The sequence below is a fragment of the Telmatherina bonti genome (genome assembly GCF_933228915.1).
Source record: "Telmatherina bonti genome assembly, chromosome: 16".
Lineage (NCBI taxonomy): Eukaryota > Metazoa > Chordata > Actinopteri > Atheriniformes > Telmatherinidae > Telmatherina > Telmatherina bonti.
The window spans coordinates 20,108,051-20,130,206 of record NC_136614.1 but is presented as its reverse complement, the minus strand read 5'-3'; the positions used below and the strand labels follow the sequence as shown (position 1 = coordinate 20,130,206).

General features: G+C 39.6%; 1 protein-coding gene across 3 annotated transcripts in view; it reads right to left on the bottom strand.

The window, feature by feature from the left end:
- Window positions 1–22,156, bottom strand: part of utrn (utrophin) — a 180,033-nt gene that overhangs the window by 55,398 nt on the left and 102,479 nt on the right. For all 3 annotated transcript variants that reach the window (XM_079255303.1, XM_079255301.1, XM_079255302.1), the window contains 5 exons: window positions 17,093–17,249; window positions 7,231–7,360; window positions 3,671–3,939; window positions 2,933–3,079; window positions 292–370 (listed from right to left, as the gene is read on the bottom strand). In XM_079255303.1, the coding sequence (XP_079111429.1) occupies window positions 292–370; window positions 2,933–3,079; window positions 3,671–3,939; window positions 7,231–7,360; window positions 17,093–17,249 (782 nt within the window). The remainder of the gene's footprint in view (window positions 1–291; window positions 371–2,932; window positions 3,080–3,670; window positions 3,940–7,230; window positions 7,361–17,092; window positions 17,250–22,156) is intronic.

Below are 22,156 nucleotides of genomic sequence, written 5' to 3'. Positions count from 1 at the left end.
TGTCTGAAGCGTCGTCTTGAACTCTCTGTTCTGCTAATGAGCTCTCCAAGAAGGAAGTGAGGGGAAGGAGTCAGTAAAACTCTAATTAAGCTTCATATTATTCCGAGTAAAGTGCTTCATGTGCAGGCTGCATGCATGAAGAATGAGTGTGCAGATATCTGCCAAAGCTACGTGACTGTGAAGCGTACAGCACAGCCGATGACGAGAGGGAGGATTTGAAACTGGATCTGTGTGGAAACAATCCCAGGGGCCTGACATTTCTTCTTTCCAAGGAGAAGTAATTGTACTCACTGGAGAGGAAATGTTGGGAAGAAGGGCCAAAGTCTCTGTGCGCTTCCTGAAGGAGCTTCAGTCTGTCTTCCACTGCCACCTGTAAGATGACCACACGCAGAAGAGAGCAGTGAGCTGGGAAGCAGTGATTGCAGACACTTCACAGTAGATGAACTTGGCGTCATGGATGAGATGAATTCAATTTCAGTGCAATTACAGTGGAATTTCTGTAAAAGCCCAACTTAAACTTTTGTCTAATAGAGGCACAGAATTACACAGTATCACACCTTTAATGAATTTGCAGGTAATAAAGATTTAACGAAACAGGGATTTGTCCTGCTCTGCTTCGTGATTCTTTCCTGAGCTCAGCCGTCAAGAGAGTCTACAAGCTTTTTGACTTCCTAAATATCATGGGGTCAAGGATAACCAAAGTACCATGAAGTGAGTTCAGTTTCACATGTTAACACAATACTGACCAAACCAGAAGGCAACTGTGTAACTGGTCCACTTAAGGCTTGCCTGAGCAGAAAAATGTGGCTGCCAATCATCCCATGATTATAAATCTGAAGCAGTGGTAAAGATCTACTGGGACTCAGTCACATGTGAACACAGCTTGTCACAACAAATTCCTCTTGTCCACCTGCATAGCAGCTGTCAGACTGCATCACAAACTGCAACTCCCGTTGTAGTGAAACAGAAAAGCTGTTGCTGGAAGAGCAGTAAGAAACCTTTTGTTGAGCAGTGACAAATTGTGTGTATTGGTGGAATATTAGTCCTGTGTAAAACAGTGTTAAAACCCTGCAAAAACAGCAGACAGAACAAGGAAGGGACAGAATTGCCATTCCACAAGCAGGCAGATAGAGCCACAGATTGACCAGTTCAATCCCTTTCTGTGACCTGTTACATTTTGATTTTTTTTGTTCTTTGTTTTGCATAAATATGCATTAAAGAGCAAGGGTAAAGATTATCTTATTTGTATGTAACACTGAAGCAATTAAATGAGTTTTTTTTCTTACATCAACCCTCAGTAGTTTGAGTGATGTGTTAAACACTGCAAATTCTCATGTGTGCAGTGACATTTAGCATTGTGTGATGGTTATAAAGCACATCGGATTATTAGTTTCAATTTGTCTCCATTTATTTTTTCATTATGCAACAAATCCGGTTACATGTACATTACCAAGCAACATGCCAGAAGCATTCCTCTGACACAATCTGAACCAAATGCTGTTAATCACAGAATACACCCACAGTGCAGACTTGTAAAAGTGACTAAATGTTAAGCATCAGGTAAAGTCAGCTGTATTATGTCTGTAAGTGTAGATAAAAAACAAAAACATTACACAGATTAACACATGTGCTTCTTATGACTATATTTTTATCATTTTAATTAAAAAAAAAAAAAAACAGTCTTTTTAAGCACAAATTAAGCTCAGAAAATTTCAGCACAAGTGCTGCTGATGAAAAGTGAAGCTGTTCAGTTTTGACTGATGAAACTGCAAAACTCCACCTTCCACATCCACACAGCTACTTTGGAGATTATTATAGTTGGATCTCTGATGTTCACACAGGGATCATGGTGATGGGCACAGAAAGGCCAGCAGCTCAGACCCTTTTTTGACCAATAGTGACATTTATACCTAATGTTCCACAGTACGACAGCTGGTTATTCTCTGAATATGCAAAGAAGGTCATGAAACCTCAGAACTGTTTCACTGCTGAAGCTGCTGCCTTCCTGCACACTGAGACTGAACATGACTATAAAACTCTTGCCCTCCTATTTTGAGTTATGGTCATTTTCTTGGCAAAAAAAAAACAAAAATTTATCCACACTGATCCTGTTGTGTGGCAACTGCTGCTTTGAAATCTAGTTCACTGGTTTCCTTCCAACTGCTGTCATGACAGCAGGGTGTTCAGACCTGCTTTCAGCCCCTCTACCAATAGGCACCACATGTAATACTGATCAATGCTGTCATGCTGTTCGGAGTAAGTCATAAGGAAAAAATACTTGGAATTTATTTGTATTGATCTCTGGCAACCAATTTAGAGATTGATAGAGCCAGTCTGACTAGACACAATTACATTTTTTTTTTCAGGCTTCACATTTTATGCTGTGAAGTAAACCAATCCCATGAAAAATCTCCATAACTAAAGTGTTCAGTGATTCAAACTTATAAAACGTTACGCTCTGGTAGCCATACAAACAAAACAGAAAGGATTTCACTCTGTAATTCACAAACAATCTCTCCTCCTGTCTTCTTTTTTTCCTATGATGACTTGTAAAGAGATAGATTTCCCTGCAGGACAGAGACATGCTCCAATCTAAGAAATGCTCAGCAAGTCTCACAGTGGATGATCAGACCAACAATATCAAGCTAGCAGAGAGCCAAGAATGTGACTGGTGTGCAGTGAGAACTTCATCTATTGATGTGTGGTGACGGAGGGTTGCATTAAGGCAGAGCCGAGTTCAAATAAAACAAGCTTACAGGTAGAGAGCTACAGCACTCCGTGTCCTTTGTTTTTGTCTAATACATAAAATTGCTTCCACAGCCGGAGAGAGAGAGAAATAGGGGAACGACAACAAAAAAGCAGGACATCAAAGTAAGGTGTAGGCAAAATGTTGAGTTTAAAAACCACACTTCAATAGGACGATTTAACCAACCTGGAGAATTTTCCATCTCATGTTGAGTTGGTCTAGTTGTCTGGAGGCAGTGGATGACAGTTGGATGTCCAGCGGTGTAAGCTCTGCACAAAGCTCATTCACAACCCGAACATCCTGACGTAACGGGGCAACCTCGTCTCTGAAGGCCTAGACAGATAGATTTATGGTAGTGCAGTGTGAAAGACGGTGGTGTGATTAAAGTGAGCCTTTCCACAGACTTGCTGTTCTAATGTTCTAATGTTCTAATGACGTAAACTCCCCCCCCCATGTTCTAATGTAGTTTATAGCTATAAATGAAGAGTTTTATTTGGCCATTTGATGTCTCCACTGTGGGTGTCAGTATCACATTAGTGTCTGTAACCGTAGGCGAGTTGGTGAAAATATGAAAGAAGTGTTTGATGAGACGTGGCCCCTGACTGTTATGGATATTAAGAAATATAACCAGTCAGATCATTCATACCAAAAAGATTTGCAGTAAGAGATGGAAGCAATAACATAGTTATGATTCCTAATGGAAACCTGCGAGTCATGATGGGGCCGTTTTCTTTCTCAGCTTTACTCTGCTGTTGTTTGTAAACTGAACCTTTTTGGAAACTGATCAACTTGATGTTTAATTCATAAAAGACAAGAATCAATAGCTGAAGTAGAAACATAAAAATGTTATTAATTGAATTGATCCTGTCATAACTGTGTAAAAAAGCATGTCGCCTTAACTCCTGACTAACTGCTTAAACTCACGATTGTCTTATCGATGTGGTCCTGGAGAGAGTCGATCAGCAGGTCTCCCACTGGCTGCCAGGTAGCTTTGGCCTCTTCTGCCTGTGTTAGCCGCAGGTCAAGCTGATCCATGGAGCTCTGCAGGTCCTGGAGTCGCTCCAAAGCCTGCTCCACCTGACTCTGCCAGCCGCCCACATGCCCCTTCAGACGCTCCCACCGCTCTTTCACCTCCCCAGTCTGCTTGCGGATCGCCCGGGCCAACCCTCGGGCCTTCTCCTCTGGGGTGACGTCTAGAGGAAAGCAGGATAAACAGAAATTCCACTAAACTTTTAGAGCACAGTGTTTTTATATCTGCTTCTAAAACAGAGTTCCTCCTTTAAAGCAGCTTTTTTTCCCCCCATTGCTTAAAAACAGCAACAACGGGTCATTAAAGGCTCTAAAATGTAAATGAGGCACTAAACTACAGAGTTGAATAAAAATGCATGATTTAGATAGACCTCCACTTCCTGCTTCCTCCCTGCTGCTGTGGATACGTACAGATAGTCATTACTCACATCAACACAATTACATGTTTCATCAGCTGTTCGAAATGTAAAGAAAACTCATCAATCTCCACAATTTCCTAAGTTTTGCATCTCATGATGTCTCCTGCAAACTCTTGACAGCCATTCCCCCTCATCTCATCCCTCATATTTTCAGCTGCGAGAGCACATCTCCAGCAAAAGGCCTCCTGCTGCTCACAGCTGCTTTGTGTGAACAGCAACTGTGGAAAAAGACAGGAACAAGTTGTCGGGACTTTTACCTGAAAACTTCTACTGTTCATGTGCATGAACCGCTACACCAACATGTGGCATAACAGTGTCTACATACTCTTATGTTTTTCACTATTTGTGTGTCTTTTGATTAGGTTTTTAGAAAAAGAGTTCAACTCCTCATTGGAGAACTGAATCTCAGAAAAATAAAGGAGGAAGTAGAAAAGTGTAAAAATCCAGTCAGAATAAAAATGGACAGCAGCTTAAGCAAAAGCCTTCAAATGAAAAGGGGAAAAAAGGTGAGAGACGAGGCAGGAAAGGTGAGTGGACGGGATAATTGCTACAGATCAGAGACAAGAACAGGCAGAAAGGATAACTGGTCCCTAAATACCCATTTAAGCTGCATAGAAAGATGAGCAACTTTTATGAGTTCAAAGGTCTCGTCTCAGGTGTAGAGTCTGGAAATTCATCTTTTACTTGTTGCACATCTTTTTTCAATCTCTGTTTTCTGCTGCCTCCCTGAAGTCTGACACATTTCTGCAGTCAATGTTTCATGCTGCTGCAAAACATTATCTACCTTCTGTTATGAAGAATGTGGCATTGCAGCAATGAGTTCAATTAATAGCACTGAATTGAAAAAAATACTACATAATGGAAGACAATCAGAGCTGTTGATGCTCCATCACAGCGTCACTCAAAAGAATTCCAGCCGCCTCGGATTATACAACAAGCAAAGTCTGATCTAAAATCAGTTCTTTTTTAAAAAAAAACTATTTATTCAGAGAGATGATACTTTAATATCCTCATCAAAGATCAGAGACAACAAGCTTATTGGACTATGCTCTGAAGTCTTTCCACTCCCCGACTCAGCCACTTGGGTTAGTTTAATTATTTACACAGTAGGGTTTGGTTCGAAGGGAAATGTGCTGACTTAATCAAGACTTCCTTGCTGAGAGACCAAGACAAAGAGGGAATGCTGAATGAGTCTTTTCATGTTTAATTCTTCACTGCCCTATTGTATAACAGTATTATTATTAACGCAGGGCTCACTGAGCAGCATTATAAGGCCACTTAACCCAACACTGGGGCCAACGTAGGCTTCACTCTTCATCTGAAGACGATCAGTAAATCTGGAGGAAAAAGGGCTTTAACATAGTTTATAAGATGAACTTGGCAAGAAAATTGTCCAAAAAAAATGTGATGGTGTCTTGTTTTTTTTTTTCTATCAATGCTTCGTGGCAATAAATCTTATACTGTTGGAAAGCCTGTTTTCCCTTGAATGGCACCACATTTGTGGGATAAGCAGATGAATTGTATGGTTGCACCCATGAAAAACTTTCCAAATATTTGAATTTTCTATTAGCTCTTGTTTGCTGTCACTGGATTGGGTGATTAAAGTCTAAAGAAATACTGTCAATTTACCAATTAATTCATGTGACAAACTGGGGCCTCAGTAGCATATAGAAGAGCGATCCACAGCCACAGCAGCCTTTGTTGCATATCAGCCACTGTGGCGGTGCTGGTGACTCTGGCACCAGCAGCTCAGCCAAGCTGATCCCACAAGTGCTCAGTGAGTGGCTCATCTTTAATCTCCAGAGAAATTCATGCATCATTAATGTTCTACTAACAGAGCATCTTTTTTTTTTTTTTTTTTGTCATTGTGTGACAAAGACATCAGAAACCTAGAAGCAGGGAAGAGACAATAACTTGAACTGATTATGTTGTTGGAGCCGTCACACCCATGAACTATCATCATCTTGTGTTACACAACCTTTTTCCAAAAGCCATAACCCCAAACTGCCCCAACCACAGTAAATTGTAAAGAAACTAAATGGGTCACCTGATGGGTCATGAAGCATAACTGAGCTGGATGAGTCTTTGTGTTACTTTTGTTGTTGTTTTTCTTTTTTCTCCTTCAATAATATTCTGATTAATATATATCAAACAATTAGTCTCTTAAAAACCAACAATTTTAGTCTAAAATGCATTTTTATGTATAAAAGACATGTTGTGGAGAAGTTTTCTTTTACACTTGGTGATGTAACTGGACAGCTTCTGGCATCCAGAATGACTTCAAAGATTAGTTGTATTTGCTACTGATCCAAAAATCTGTGTTTTTACTGATTCTACAGTTATGATTGTAGCTTGGACTGGTATACATCATTCAAATCACAAGAATCTTAGCTTTCCAGTGGTGTATAACACATACAGGAAACTTGGAAAGAAGGCTGAGTAAAACCCATATTTATAACTCGCCCTTAGGATGTCTGGTATAAATAGGTTGACACAATGGACTAAAGCAAAAACTGACAACAGATTTAATCATTTTAAGAGGAGTATGTCACAAATCAGTGATAACATAAAGCAGGTTAAATCTATAGGCTATGCCAGCTATAAACAGTGCAACATAATGTCTAAGATATAAACTAAAACAGTGATCCGGGAATAAGACTCCCTTTGCAGTACACCTAGAAGCTTAAACTGCCTCAGTTTTATGTGTTTCATTAGATATTAAGTAGAGAGCAGATAGATGTCTTTTCAGGTCTTCAAGACATTATCACCTCTTATCTCCTTTCTAAGTTTTAAATGACTGCTGAGATTGCTTCACATGTTGAGTCTTGGGACTTCCTGTCAAGAGGTACTGGGACTTCCAAGCTGTTGAACAGAGGAAGTCTTTTGGATGATAAAACATCCACAAGAACCAATAAGAACTAGCGTGCTGTCTCGGGTGTACCCTGCCTCTAACTGGAGGGCAGCTGGGGTAGGCTTTGTTTTTTATGTCTACTTAGTGCACATGCACTGATGTTGTGATAACAGAATGGAACAAACCAGTCTTTGGCTGCAGGTTTTTACGTGGCTCTCCAGGTCCCTCAATGGGTTGGTCAGCAAGAAACATCCTGGCTTGGTCCAAAGTGCTGATAACCAAGTGCTCACGTTCCTTCAGTTCAGAGCACAGTGCCTGCAGAGGAAACACAAATTGGAGCATAAGACAATATGAAAACACTTATGGTCAAGCTCATATCATAAACACAGTCAGACATTGGAGAAAATGCAGACAGTGAAGAGAGACTGTATTTTATTTATGTAATCATTAAAACAGTTTCATATACGTATAATTAATGCTTCTCCTCTGAAAATATGCACATATTTTATTCTAAAATTCCTGATCTCATTGGTACAAATAGACTCCAGAAATATAAACTAATCAACAGAATCTGCCTAAATCCTCTGACTTTGACTGTGCCATTTTCCTGCTCATTATGTACAACAGTACAACAGAGCAGGTGTTTATGCTTGGCTTATTGACAAAGTATACGACACTGTTAATTAGGTGATGCAAGATGAACCATTTAGTTTCGGCCCAGTCTTTGCTTAAAGAAAAAAAAGCAAGCGGTTGGAGAAACCAGCAAAAAGAGCAGCTCTGCTCAGGGCCCCAGCAGCAGGGTAAAGCTCTGAAAATATAGCAACAAGTAGAGTCAAGAGCGCAGTGTCAAACCAAGCATTTCCTTGAGATCTGTGTGAAATTAGCTGAGCAATGCACAGAATAAAGCAAGTCACTGAAACCTCCAGGAATAATCACGACAGAGTCTGCTGAAAATGCCACGTACATATTCGGCATATCCTCTTAGCGAGCAGCTGTGACTGGAATAAAATATGCACATAGGTGCAAAAACACAGTTATTCATACGGATATAAACTCCAGCACCTCCAATTGCAGATTATGAGCAATTTAAGAAGTGATTGAACCTTGTGTCAAGTCTTCCTCCTCCCCATGACGCACAGCAGCTGATCACAGTACATTGAGCATGGCATGTAATGGAATAATTATTCTTGTTTTAATATATGTTTGACCCACCCCCCCCCCCCGGGCATTTCTTTGCCTATTGGAGTGTGTGATTGCTTTATGAACAGGGGATGTAGTTTCAGATGCTGTGAAGCAAGTCAATTCGATCGGACAATCACTTTGATAAAGTCCCGTAATTTTCAGACTTATCAAATAGACAAGTGAGGTTTAAAAAAAATGGGAAGCCAACACACAATCCTGACCGAGCCGGCTTCAGTGCAATCATCGTCTAAAAACAAAGAAAAGCAGGTAATAGATTGTCCTGACACATTAACTAGTTTGTTGGACATGTGTAAATAGAAAATGATGAAATTTGAAACATCTTCACTCATTTAATGGAGTAAACTCCCCTTAAATTTTATTTTGTAACAGTGGAGTGATGATTTCACACAGCCTCCTGCGGACAAATCTACCGTCACGCTGAAATGCAGCATCCTGCTCAACAGAAATTACGTCGTCCCTGCTAATAAATGGTCTGCTCCGTTCCAATGATTTCCTCCAAATTGACATGTCAGAGACATAATAGGTAGCTAGCTCAGAGTTGGGGACCTTGAGAGATAGAAACTAAATGAGGGGTGCTTGAGAGAGGAAGAAAGGGAGGAGCAGATATACGAAAAGTGAGATAGGGAGCTTCGTTGAGTCATTGAGTTCAGGAAAACATTCTCATTTCAGTTTGTGACTAAATGAAATTAATCCTCTCATGAAAACCACATATACCAACGAAAGGGGGTACAAAATCCCAGCGGAAGCATTACTGGAGGTATTATTGTTGGAAATAAAGGCACAAGATCAAAGCATCATGCAGTGTTCTAAGACGGCTGTATCAGTACAGACATACAGATTTATCAGGCTGAGACCTCATGGGAGCAAGCTGCATGGTAACAATAGATGTGGTCATTGTTAAGCCACCTATTTGAGGTGTTTTTGTGTGATTTTTTCTTTTAAACCAGACTCATGAACGCAGTGTGTAACTGTCAATCACAAAGCTGCTACATCCTAAAAAGGATGCAGTACTTTCTCAGGCTGTAACTGTTGAACCATGTTTTTCCCACGTGTTGTCTTAAGAGTACGTTTTCTTTTATTTTGTCTGATCAACAGTATGACTAAACCATAATAAACATGCACATTCATTATTCTCTCTCTCTTGCTTTCACTATATATGCAATCGATCCATTTTGTAATTATCTTTCGATACATTGATTTATTTTATTCCACGAATGTTCCCTAAATAAATTCTTTAAAGTAAATTGGAATTAAAAATAACCTACTGTAACTTGGAAGTACTGTTTTACGCAGCATTTGCATTTTTAAAACACATTGAAATGATATTTGATCATGTAGTGGGTTTTTGGATTCATTTACTTTAATATTTTCACTGACGTAAACTCCCCCCCCCCCCCCCATTTTTTTCAGTTTCAAACTGAACTCTTACTTGATCTTCACTGATATATTTAGAATTATATAAATAACCATGAGGCATGCTGAATTTGCTTTACAAAATGCTTGGCTCTTTGTCATATGAGGTCAGTTTTAAAATTTAAAAAAAAAAAAAAAAAAAAAAAAAAAAAAAAGGTAAATCTGTAGTTTTTATTATCTAGAAAATTGAACCTCAGAAAACTAAAATCTGCAACACGGCCTGCTGTGAGTATACTAGACGCTCTGTATCTGTGATGTGGCTACTGGGTATTTTTGCAGCTTGACGACAAAACCAAAGACTCAAACAAATCTTTTAGTGAAGCCTCAAGCGCCCCATAATATCTGTGCTACACAAGGACACTCTCGCAATGAAAGTCTGAGAGGTAAAGATCACATGTGCAGCCTTCCATGCAAAAAAAAAAAAAAACAATCTTTTATGCCAAGTAAATCCCAGGTGGCCTTTGAGCGATAAGACAAAGCCTTCTGAGTCAAAGATAAAACGGTGCAGGTCTACCCCCTCACTCATCCCTTTGATAGGGTTTCAGCTCTGGCTCATCAGAATATCTTCTACAACTCGGATTTGTTAAGCTCAGAAAAAGAGGCGACGTCGTCAGTCTTACAATTCTTAAGGTAGTTTTCTTGTTGCGAGGAGTGGCCGTGACCTTGGCTGAGAGATTCCGTTTGTGTGGCATCGTTTTTGTCCAGGTTTGAGTAAAAGTGAGGTTGTGTGGCTTTTGCAGCGCAGCAAACTCTTATCGCTATGTGCCTTGTACTGCAGAGCCAATGCGATAACATCACAACACAGCTACTTTCAGAGCTCTGCCAAATATCGCTCTTCCTGCTCTCAAAACACTGCTATCTTACTCTCCACGCAATATCATTGTACCCCCGTGCTTTCCTCCAGAAAAGACAACCCACAATAAACGTCTTTCAGCAACAGAGAAGCAAATGATACAAATTTGAGAAGGCTTCATAACAGGAGATCGCTTATTTCCGAAGACATTAAGATGCTTGTGAGTTCCCGTTGTTCTCAGCACATAAAAATGAATTGGGCTAAGTGTTTTTAGCAGAGGCAAGTGTTTGAACTTCTGTTGACTGAGCCAAATTAGACTTTACAGCTATGTACAATTGCATGAGGAGCCTCAGAGTGATTCATCCTGAAAATGTAATTTCTCTGTGTCTAACATCCACTGTTATCTTAGAACATCTGAAAGGGATAGGTGTATCCTTCTGGGCTACAGCTTCCAGGACTGACTATTTTAAATAACGTATATCCCTGAGGGCTGTAAAATGCCCAAGGTGGTGACAAAAACTAACTTATGACTGCTCTACAAAAAGAAAAGACAAAAAAAATTATAATGATGAGTACACACTGATCAGTCAAAATATAAAAACCTGTAGCTGGTCTCTCTGCCAGTGGAACCAGTTTGCTTAGCCAACCCAACTGTGTGAGTGTCTTGCTCAGCCTCTAAACACCGGATCTGATGCCCAAACAACAAAGTTCAGGATCTATTCATAACTACCAGACACTAAGACTCCTTTAAATATCCCTCTCCCCAGTGTGAATGGTTAGAAATCTACTCACCATCAAGCAGGTGGTCATAAAAGTTATGTCTTCATAATGTCATGCTGATCAGGGGGCAGTTATATTTTCAGTCTCTCCAAAGAACTGTTTTTCTTCTTTTTTCTTGTCTCTTACTTCCAAAGAGATCTATTTTTCTCTTCAGCTCCTAAATGCTCCAGTCCATTCAGCACCTAATTGCTCGTGTAGCTTTATCTCTCTGCAGCAGCAGATGATCAGGAAGGAAAAGCTAAGTTTTAAATCTGTGTGGGTAAACCAAAACAGCAAAGTGAATCCCCAAAACAAAAGGCAAAGCTGAGCTGATAAGAACTACAGTCTGGGACCATGAGTCCCTGTAGTTGCTATATTATATATATATATATATATATATATATATATATATATATATATATATATATATACACACACACACACACACACCTCAGAAAAAGTTAGGGATATTCAGCTTTTGGGTGAAATTTTACATCAAGCCTAAAATGCATTCAAACCTGTACAGGTGAACTTAATGTGATCTTCTCTAAGCTTTTAAATGCACATGTCCAACTGTTAAATGTTTCAATAAATTTTGCACAAGTTGCTGTTCTCTAACAAGGAGCTTAACGGCAAAAATCACGGCAGGTGTGTGATCCTTGAATTGACCAATAAATGTCCTGGTTCAATTAGAGCTGGTGTTTAAACAGTTGTCCTCATCATGCTGTTCACATTTTGACATCATGAGACCAAGACGACACCTAACAATGGAACAACAGTCCCTTGCCATTGCGATGCTTCAAACAGGACGTTCTCAGACAGAAGTGGCCACTGAGCTTGGAGTGTCACAGAGTGTCATCAGCAGGTTGCAACAGAGATATCGAGAGACTGGAAGAGTCACAGAAAGGCCTAGAAGTGGACGTCCTTTGGCCACATCCCGTGCTGATGACCGCTACATTGTGAACACTGCCCTGAGAAACCGGATGATGAATGCCACTCAACTCCAGGCACGTTTAAGAGAAGTGAGAGGCACCCAAGTGTCACGTCAGACCATTCGAAACCGTTTCCATCAGCGTGGTCTGCGTGCTAGACGACCTGCACGGGTACCTGACCACACCACCAGGCACAGGCATCATCGTCTTGCATGGGCCAGGGAGCATTTACGCTGGACGAGGAACCAGTGGGCCTCAGTGCTGTTCTCTGATGAAAGTCGATTCACACTGAGCAGTAATGATGGCCGGCAACGATGTTGGAGACGTCAGGGAGAGCGCTATGCATCAGCCACTGTTGTCACCAGGCGAGCTTTTGGTGGTGGCGGTGTTAGTGTGGGCAGGGGTGTCCACTTGGTACAGAACTGCCCTACACTTTGTGAATGGTACAGTGACAAGCCCATACTACCTGAATAACATCATTAATCCAGTGATTGTGCCCCTACATGAACAGCACAGGCCTAATTTCATCTTCATGGACGACAATGCTCCTGCTCATCGAGGCCGCATCATCAGGGAACGGCTGTTGGAGACTGGTGTACCTCAAATGGAATGGCCTGCACTCTCTCCAGACCTGAATCCCACTGAAAACCTGTAGGATCAGCTGAGCCGTCGTGTAGAGGCTCGAAACCCTGCACCCCAGAACCTCAATGACCTGAGGGCTGCCCTTCAAGAAGAGTGGGATGCCATGCCTCAGCAGGCAGTAAGTTGCCTTGTGAACAGCATGAGACGTCGTTGTCAAGCTGTAATTGATGCTCAAGGGCACATGACGAGATATTGAGATGTTCAAAGTTTTTGTTGTGGTGTAACTACCATTGTTGTTACCTTTTGTGTTGAATGAATTTTTTGAGATGAGGAAATCAGTAGTGCATCCTTCTACTTAAATGTCTTACTTTTATGATATATCACTGTAGCATGAACATATTGCATTGTCCATAAATTTCACCTGAAAGCCAAATATCCCTAACTTTTTGTGAGTAGTGTATGTTGCAGCCTTTATGACTACGGAATATCAAGAGATAAGGACCAAAATGCCAAACTGAAATCTGAAAGTGCAATGAAATTAACCAAAAAAAAAAAAAAAATCCCCCCAAAAAAACAAAACACAATGAGCATTTGGTCAGAAAGAAAACTATGTTTGATAAGCAGCCTTCTCTTCCAGAAGACCAGCAAAGCACTTTAATCAGTTTAATTAGTTGTATCCTGTAAGTTCTCTTGATTTAAGTCCAAATCGTTCCAATCAATCATACGAGCAGAGAGATCTGGATGGGTTCTGCAGCACATTTTAGACTTTTTGCTCCAACTGTGCAATTATATGCTAATAAAACATTAATACTACAAAGAAAACAAGGCAGAAGGAAACCATAGATTGTTATTGTTTTTATTCACCTAAAGGAGCTTTTAAAAAGAACAAGACTTCCAATAATGTGGAGAAGCAGCCAAATGTTGCTAAAGGATAGGAGTCGTTTAAAATGCCGACAAGCCTTTACCACTTCCTGATCCATAAGCTATTAATTTAATATAAAGAGACTGATGAGTTTAATCAGCTGCTGATAAAGGCTTTTTACTGGATAATTAAATGTGCAATTAATAAATGGTATTATGGCCATTTAAGTAGAGAAAAACACAGGCACAGATCAATGCCCTAGACAGACAGCGTCCCCGCCCCAAGACACAACAATACCCCTGCTTCCCTCCCCTTTTCGCAGTTTTACGCAATGTCCACACGGTGCCATGAAAATGAGACTTGACTCAGCTGTCTGACACTAAATGGGTTGAAAATAAATAAAAGAGGGAAAATGCACAGCCTCTTTCCTCACATCTAAATCACTTCCCATCATCTTTTCATCTAATTGTGCTCCAGTTTGCTGCTCCCTGTCCATCACTCCTCCCCTCGAGAAGAGTGATCTGCGAGTGCAGTTTGCTGCACCGAGATTTTTCTTTCCTCTGATTCTTTAATAACAGCAATATCCGTTGCTCTCCGCTGGGCTAAGTGGCTTAGCCTTCTTCCTTTATCTCTTCAAGCCTCCCCAAATAAAAAGAAGACAGTTTTTTTTCACTTAGCCTCTATAAGCCTTCCTTACCTCACTAATACTGATTCCATACATTTATGCAAACCTCCCCACCTCCTCTCTGACACAGCCGTGGATGTGTTGCAGAATGACTATATATACTGGTGAGCACAGTGGGCTCAGAAATGTGGCTGTCAGTGGAAGCAAGTAACAGAGCATGACTTGTTCAAAGCCAGAGCTGTTTTGTTCGGCAAACCCCGCCCCCCTTCATCCTTCTCAGGGTCAGCAAGACCTCAAGGCCAATCTACTAGGCACACAGACAAGAAGGGAGTGGGGGAAAAATAAAACAGACCAAATGAAAAAAGGAGCTGCACTTTCAACTTTACCATTTCTTTTTTTCCAGTTTTGGCATTTTCAAAGTTGAAGACCTGGAAATGAGCAACAATAAGGGGGTGAAAGGAGAAAGAAAGAGAAGAGTTGAGCATAAAGAGGACAAAAAGCCAGGAGACACCAAGAAAGAACGACAGAAAACATGGTAAAGGAGACGAGGAACGGTAATAGGAAAAGGAGGGAGACAGTGGAGATGTGGGAAGATTCCACTTCGAGGTTCGTGTGTTTCTGACCTAATCTTTAAATAACAAAGCTCTGATTTGCAGACGCTTTGGTAAAAGGCAATGAATGGGACTCACACTTAAAAGGACCGATGTTTATTAGGCTGGACTATGATTTGTTGTCAAAATCATCTGAATAAAACCCTTGTCCACAAAGCGCTTTCTTTCTACAAATACGAATGTACACATAGATATCATCTCCTCACATTAACAGGCCTTAGTTTAATGAGTATGAACTTTATTCACATGGTCTGACCTCACACTGGTTACAATATAGCACAAGTACATACATAGCCACAATCCTGACGAAAGCGGTTCTTTTTGAGTGATCCTGTGCTTTTGGATAATGATTTGTAATTTAATCATTAGAAGATTACACTTGGCATGCATTACAGCAGCAAAGATATTGATTGTCTGCTGTTGGAAGTACAAACTCCATCTCTGTGGGAGATCAGTTATCTGTCTTTCCTGATACTTTTCCTTTCAAATGAGAATGCATCAAGGACATTGATCTGATGTCAATTAGTTTTCTACATCTGCAGTTGTTCTTCCATCTGCGTTTTTTTTTAATTTATTCATTACAGTTTCTTCCCCAAAAGTATACAGCATATGATGCTTATAAATGAAGATCTATTTTTACCTCTTGTGGAAACTTTTCACTCATTATGCATTTTCTTAGGTTTTTAATTTATGCAGAAACAAAATGTGATCTCATTTAAACTAACAGTAAATTAGCACGTTACAAAATGACTCAACTTTAAAAAGCATACACAGGATGTGCATGGAGTCTCACACTGCATACAGATGCAAACACACATCAACAAAACATCATCCTTTAGTCATTCCACAGGTTACAGGCTTATGTTCATGTATTCCACAGTGAAATAACATCCATGTGACTTTTTTTTTTTCTTGGACAACAACTATCTCAAGGTGTTCAGGGGAGAAAAATTATAGCAGGACGACCGGTGCGCTGAGAGATGCAGTTTCATGTCAACAGCAGTGGCGAATAGCAGACTGGGTGTAAACTGCCAACATGGGGTGGGTAATTCATCTGAAAGCAACTGCACTCCACAATAACCAGTGCCTACAATAAATAATACGGCAGGGAACACAAATAGCATGGCGTTCAAAGGTGGGAATGGGTCAAAACATCAAAGGTATCAAATCATCGACCATTCAAATAAATTATTAATAGCTGTGTAAGGGTGACAAATAATTCAAATAATAAAACGCTGAGGGCATTTATCACAAAATGGAAAAACATTCACATGCAAACTGTGATGTAGATACAGCTACAGCCAGTCCGATGCCTGATAATGTCAGCATTTCAACAGCATGGCTGTGTTCATTTTAACAACCTTCTTGTCCACATCAGGCAGCTAATTTCTGGGTTTACCTTCTGTCGCATGGCAATTTGAGCCTGATGAGGCAAAAACAAGCACTTCTACTTAAACCCTCGAGGATTTCTCTCTTGGATTACAATGCTTTTCTTTTTTTTGACCATCAGCTGTGGCTTTCCTTGGTCAATACTGGATGGTTTCCAAAAGATCTGTGACCATCAAATATTGGGAGCTAAAAACTTGTGGAAATGAGGCCTGGGTTTAAAGTGACAGGAGCCGTGTTTGATAAAGGGTACTCTATCATCCAGTGAGCAAACCCACAAAGAGGTTTTTGCTTAGCTTGGAGAAATGAGCATATCACTGATGTAAAAGAAATAAAACTCCCACAAGATTTCATAGACAAAGATAAATGATAATGATATATAAACAAGAGAAAATCGAGCCAACAACCTGGCAGTCATTTTTAAACTGTAAAACATGCAATAAAGAAAAATAACTATCTTAAAGAGACGCAAATCACATAAAAAAATGCATAAACTTTAACCCATAACAACCTAGTGGGACATATATGATCCATACAGTTTGGCATCACTTTATGGTACAAACTTTGCTCAAAACTGTGGAACACAATCTGGGTTTCAACTTCTGCCCCTTAATGGACACCAGAAAGCAGAAGATTAAACTAAAAAAAAAAAAAAGGACATATCACATGGTAATAAATGTCAAATATCCCTAAAAGAGGTTGGCACTCTATTTTACATTTATTAAAGAAACAAATAAAGACCTTCTATTCCAATAATTGAACTTCTCTGATCTTTTTTTCATGGGTTGGGTCTTTATGGGTTAAGACAAGAACCAGGGATGAAGGGGGACAGATCTTGCATAAGTGCTGCAGGAACATTGCCTGCAGCCATCAGTACGTACCGTGCAATGGTTCTGCTGCTGCAGCAAGGTGGGCACATCTCCTCCAATGGGCATCTGCTTGGCCAGCTCCTCATCCTTCATGCAGATCCACCTCCACAGCTCCTCAAGGAGGCCCAGAAGACGTGACCAGCGCTCTGCACTCGCCTCCAGATGGGCTCTGAAAACATGAACAAGTCATTTCAATTTAACCACTCTGATCTTAGTTATCTCTAACTATAATTTTAAATACATACAGCTGTACAGAAATAATAACTGAACAATGCCTGTACCACCTTTGTATACTTATACTTTCACATGTACACAATCTCTTACTTTCATAAAGTCTTTCAAATGAATAAACTGTCAATTTAATACAATTATGTGGAAGGGAATATGTTTAGCTGCCAATTCTGTGAGTGCTAGTAAGCAGTATGTGTTGACAAACTATTTTGTTTTCCTTTCCTGCCAAAGGGCATAATGTACCTGAAGGCTGTGCCTCCTATCCCGACTCGTCAAGCTGGCCTTAATTACACATGTACTGCAATTAGAGCATAATGGTGTATATATAATCATCACACTGCATCCTACCTCTGACACATGCAGTTTTTTTTTTCTTGTTTATTTCGTGCAATACTTCCATTATAACTAATGATTCACCTTCACTCAGCCCCATTTATTCCAACTTAAAACCATTTTCGATGCAGAACATCTGTCTGCACATTTATTAAATATGCCCTGATTTGTCTTTAGACCTAACCTTTCCCCTAATGCCACTGCAGCTTTGCTGTGAGGCTCTGCTGCTTTCCTCAACCCTTCCTCCCTGCATGAGTGTTTGAACATCTCCATCTGGCCCTGTCATCTCCATTTTTACCCCGACTTTCTTCACAGTCAACACTTCCGCATACCACCCATCTTCTTTATTTATGCCAAGGTTGTGGCTGACACAGTATGTGTCCTCAGAAGTTTATGTGCCACTGAGCGGGCTCTCTGATCCTTTTAGGAGCAGTATTTAATCCATGTGCTCCATAGAGGACACAGGGACTGCTCTACAGATTTGAGAGAATATTGAATGTTCGTGTTTTCAATGAATCTGAGATATCTGAGTGCGTTTTAGTTTGAATAGGACAAGGCTATCTTTTTATACGCTGCAAGCAGTGTCATAAGTAAGATGCTCAATGAATTGAGATTGAGAACAATATAAATAAAGTGTATGTGTGTGTTTTTTTTAATCTAAATCTGCCCTTTACCCTAACTCTGACTTCCTGGATTCAGTGAAACCTTGAGACTGATTTCTGTTGCACAACAAGATATGCTGAGATACATTTTCTTTGTCAAATTCACTGTTTTTGTTTATGAATGAAACACCAGTCACAGTGAAGTATGATGAACAATTTCCTTGCGTGGGGAAGTGGTGATGCTGCAAGAGGGAATACAGGCTGATACAATGTGACTGTAAACACTGTTCTGCAGACACAGGAAAATGTAGGGCATTTATATAAATCATGAAAGAAGAAAATATAAGATAGTTTGGTGAAACGAGTAAAACCATTTCATCAATCTGATGACGTTAAACCCGATTTCACTAAATTACGTGTTATAAATGGTCACATCATACCTGAAAATGTGATAAATGGTTTTTTTTTTCTTTGAAACACATTTAAAAGCTTTGAGCATTAAATCACAAACAGCAGATTTTATTCCAAAAAGCTGAAAATAAACCTGTTATGCACAGGATTAATGAGCTACAGCAAACCAGTCTGTGGCAGTTTAGGCCCAGCAGCCTGATGTGTATAGAGATGTGTGCAGTTATACTTCAGCAGCCTGGTGTTGTTTTCATGTAATGTAATCAAGGTAAACACAACGGGCACTGCGCGTAATGGCCCGGTGCTCTGGTGCAGCACTTCTCAAATTGGATGCTGCGCCTTCATTTCAATGATCGGAAGGAGAAAAATTTCCATTCCCTATAAAGTCGCCGTGGGCAGCAGATTTAATATATTAATTCATAAATAAGGGCAGACTGTTTTATGGACATTTGTGGCCTTTTCAATTTGTGTACTGATAAGAGAATATCTAAACTATTCCATTTTTTTCATCCTATTTTGACCAACAGGTCACAGATAAGTGTTGTTGAAAAGTTTTTTCTCATTGGGGGAAAAAAACTTGTGCTGAATAAGAAGAATAAAAAAAGAACACTCATTCATGCATGCATGTGTGTAAATGCACAGCTGGCATTCATTTCTGGATCTAAGGACTTTGCACCAGTTATGGATATTCTTGTCTACGTTTTAAACCAGACAGCACATTTCTGCCCGTTTTTAAACTGCATTATTCTTAACTATCCAATCAGCAGAAATTATGATGTTGGCAAACTTCATCTATCATTTCTTTCAGTTTTTCTCCATAAAAAAACATATCTGCAAATTAAATTAAATTATCTGTGACCAAATTAATTTATATAGTGTAAACAATTTTGGACCCAACACTGACCCTTGTGGGACACCACAAGTAGTGTCCAATCATAAGGATGAATTTGCACCCTACAAACTGCTATCTTTGATGTATATGACTTGTCACGCCAAGCTCATACCGTTTCAGTCTAGGGGTCAGTATGTCATGATCAACAGTGTCAAATGCTTTCTTTCAGATCCAAAAGTATTCCAATTTCACTGCTTCTGATCAATAGCTTTTATGATTTTCACAATTGATCCTGTCACTGTTAGTGATGTTGAACTCCTTGACCTAAATCCAGACTGACAGTCAGATTATTTGATGGTGTTTTTTTGTTTTGTTTTTTTAGGAAAAAATGTCATATTAATTAGTTATTAATATGCAACAGCATCAATACCAATGTTGCCACTTTTGTTAGGCCTCTAAATTCAACACAACATACAGCAGCATCACCAAGCAGCACAGAGCCCCTCTACTCCTCTACAAGTAGAACTAAACACAGACAGAGCAGCTGTTGGTGCAGCATAAAACTGACTTACATTGTTTTTATAGCTCTAAGAGCTGCAGACTGCAACCACTTAGTCACATTCAGATCCAGACTGTAGTTTATCAGGTAAATGTATTGTCTGGTACCCCCAAAAATCCAAACACTAATATTATTTTGGACCATCTTTAGCTATGACAGACAGACCCATTTGTTGTGGCATTGTTTTTAGAAGCTACTGCAATGTTACAAGATTTATTTCCATCCAGTAAATGTTTCACCAAGATCTTGAACTGATGATGAGAAAGTTTCAACCACAGCACAAAGCCTCTCATCTTACTCTGAAGCTCGCATCACGCTGTCAACAGGGTAAATCTGGACCCATCAGACCACTTAAAAGTCTTGTTGTGTCCATATACCCCCATGCGGAGGTTGAGATCGTTGGATCAAAACTTACTCATGGTCCCTCGTTCTCGTTTTAAAACCCGAGGAGACCGATCTTTTCAGGTTGTTGCGCCGAGGCTCTGGAATGATCTTCCACCCTCCCTACGTTCGCTTGAGTCTGTTGATGTGTTTAAGTGCAATCTTAAAACCTTCTTGTTTCGGCAGGCATACCCAGCTGTGTAGATTAGGGGTGTTATGACCAGCAGTTTCTGTGTCTATTTTTATATACAGTGTTTTTGTTGTATCTTTTTATATGTATTTTATTTTTGTATTTTGCTTTTTTGTGAAGCACTTTGTGACTTCTGTCTGTGAAAGGTGCTATATAAATAAAATTTACTTACTTACCACATGACCTTCTTTCATTAATTCAGAGTCCAATTATTATGACCCCTAGAAAAAGTAGAGCCTTTTTCTCTGGTTGGCCTCGCCGATTAATGATTTTCTTATAGCTACACAGAGGTTCAGTCCCAATCCACTGTGTTCCCGTCACATTGTTTGTGTGGAAATGTTCTTATTTTAACTATTTAACATAGCTTTCAGTTCTACTGGTGTTTTTCTTTGATTTGATTTCAAACATTTAAGTGACAACTGATCACCAAAAAGGATTTTTTTTTTTTTTTTTAACTGACCATATTTCTCCCTCCAAGTCTATGGTTCCACACCAATCCTTCCAGTGTTGAACAGTTCTTAAGCCAGTTTCTGAAATCTACTTAGACAAATTTCTACTTGATGCATGCCAATAATTTGACATTTTTACAGTAAACACATTACTGTGTATCATTCCACACGGTTGCTTAAGCCAGTATTTTTCAACCTTTTTTGAGACAAGGCACACTTTTGTTTTCACTAAAAAATTACAAGGCACACCAAAAACCTAAATTTTTTTTTTTTTTTTTTAATAGTCCATATTATTGATATAAAGTCCATCAAGTCAAAGCCTCTTAAATAGAAATCATATAAACACAAGAAAAAGGAATTTTATTATCTTTCACTGGGGCCTGTTTGGATGAACACAGAGCTGCTTTTTATGCCAATGAGGTGAAATTGGGCAATTTCTCAGGGCACACCTGATAATCTCTCACGGCACACAAATGTGCCACGGCAAAGTGGTTGAAAAACACTGGCTTAAGCGGTGAGAAGTTACTCCATGCGTCAGTTGGGTTAAATAATTTGTCGACAGCTGAAGAATAATCAGCCATGCAGTAATTATTCAGGAGGAGATTCTACCAGTTTGCTTAGTAAGATTCAGAAGGCAACTTTTGGTCATTGGCTCGACAGTGTATTTCATTTACAGATATTGCAGTGAACAAGCATCTAAAGAAAGAACTAATTTACCTCAAACTTCAAATGTGAGACGAATTAATTTGACACAAACTAAAATGACAAACAGCAGCAGGTCTATCGTCAGCATTATAAAACCAGCACACAGCGAATCAGTCTGCGGAATCACAACAAAGTTCTGTACATATAACCACTTTGTAAAAAATAGCTGCCATCTATTACTTTTAAGTACCATCATTCACAGAAAATGAGTTCAATCTAATAACCGGACTCTAAGAAACATTATGTACTTAGTTCACTGGAATGAACTCAAATGTGTCAACAAGACAACTTTAGTCTACATTCACAGCAGCAAATTTAATGAACTCCATCTTATAATCATTACTGATATTGAATGTTTTCTCGGGTGTCAGCATACAGGAGTTACA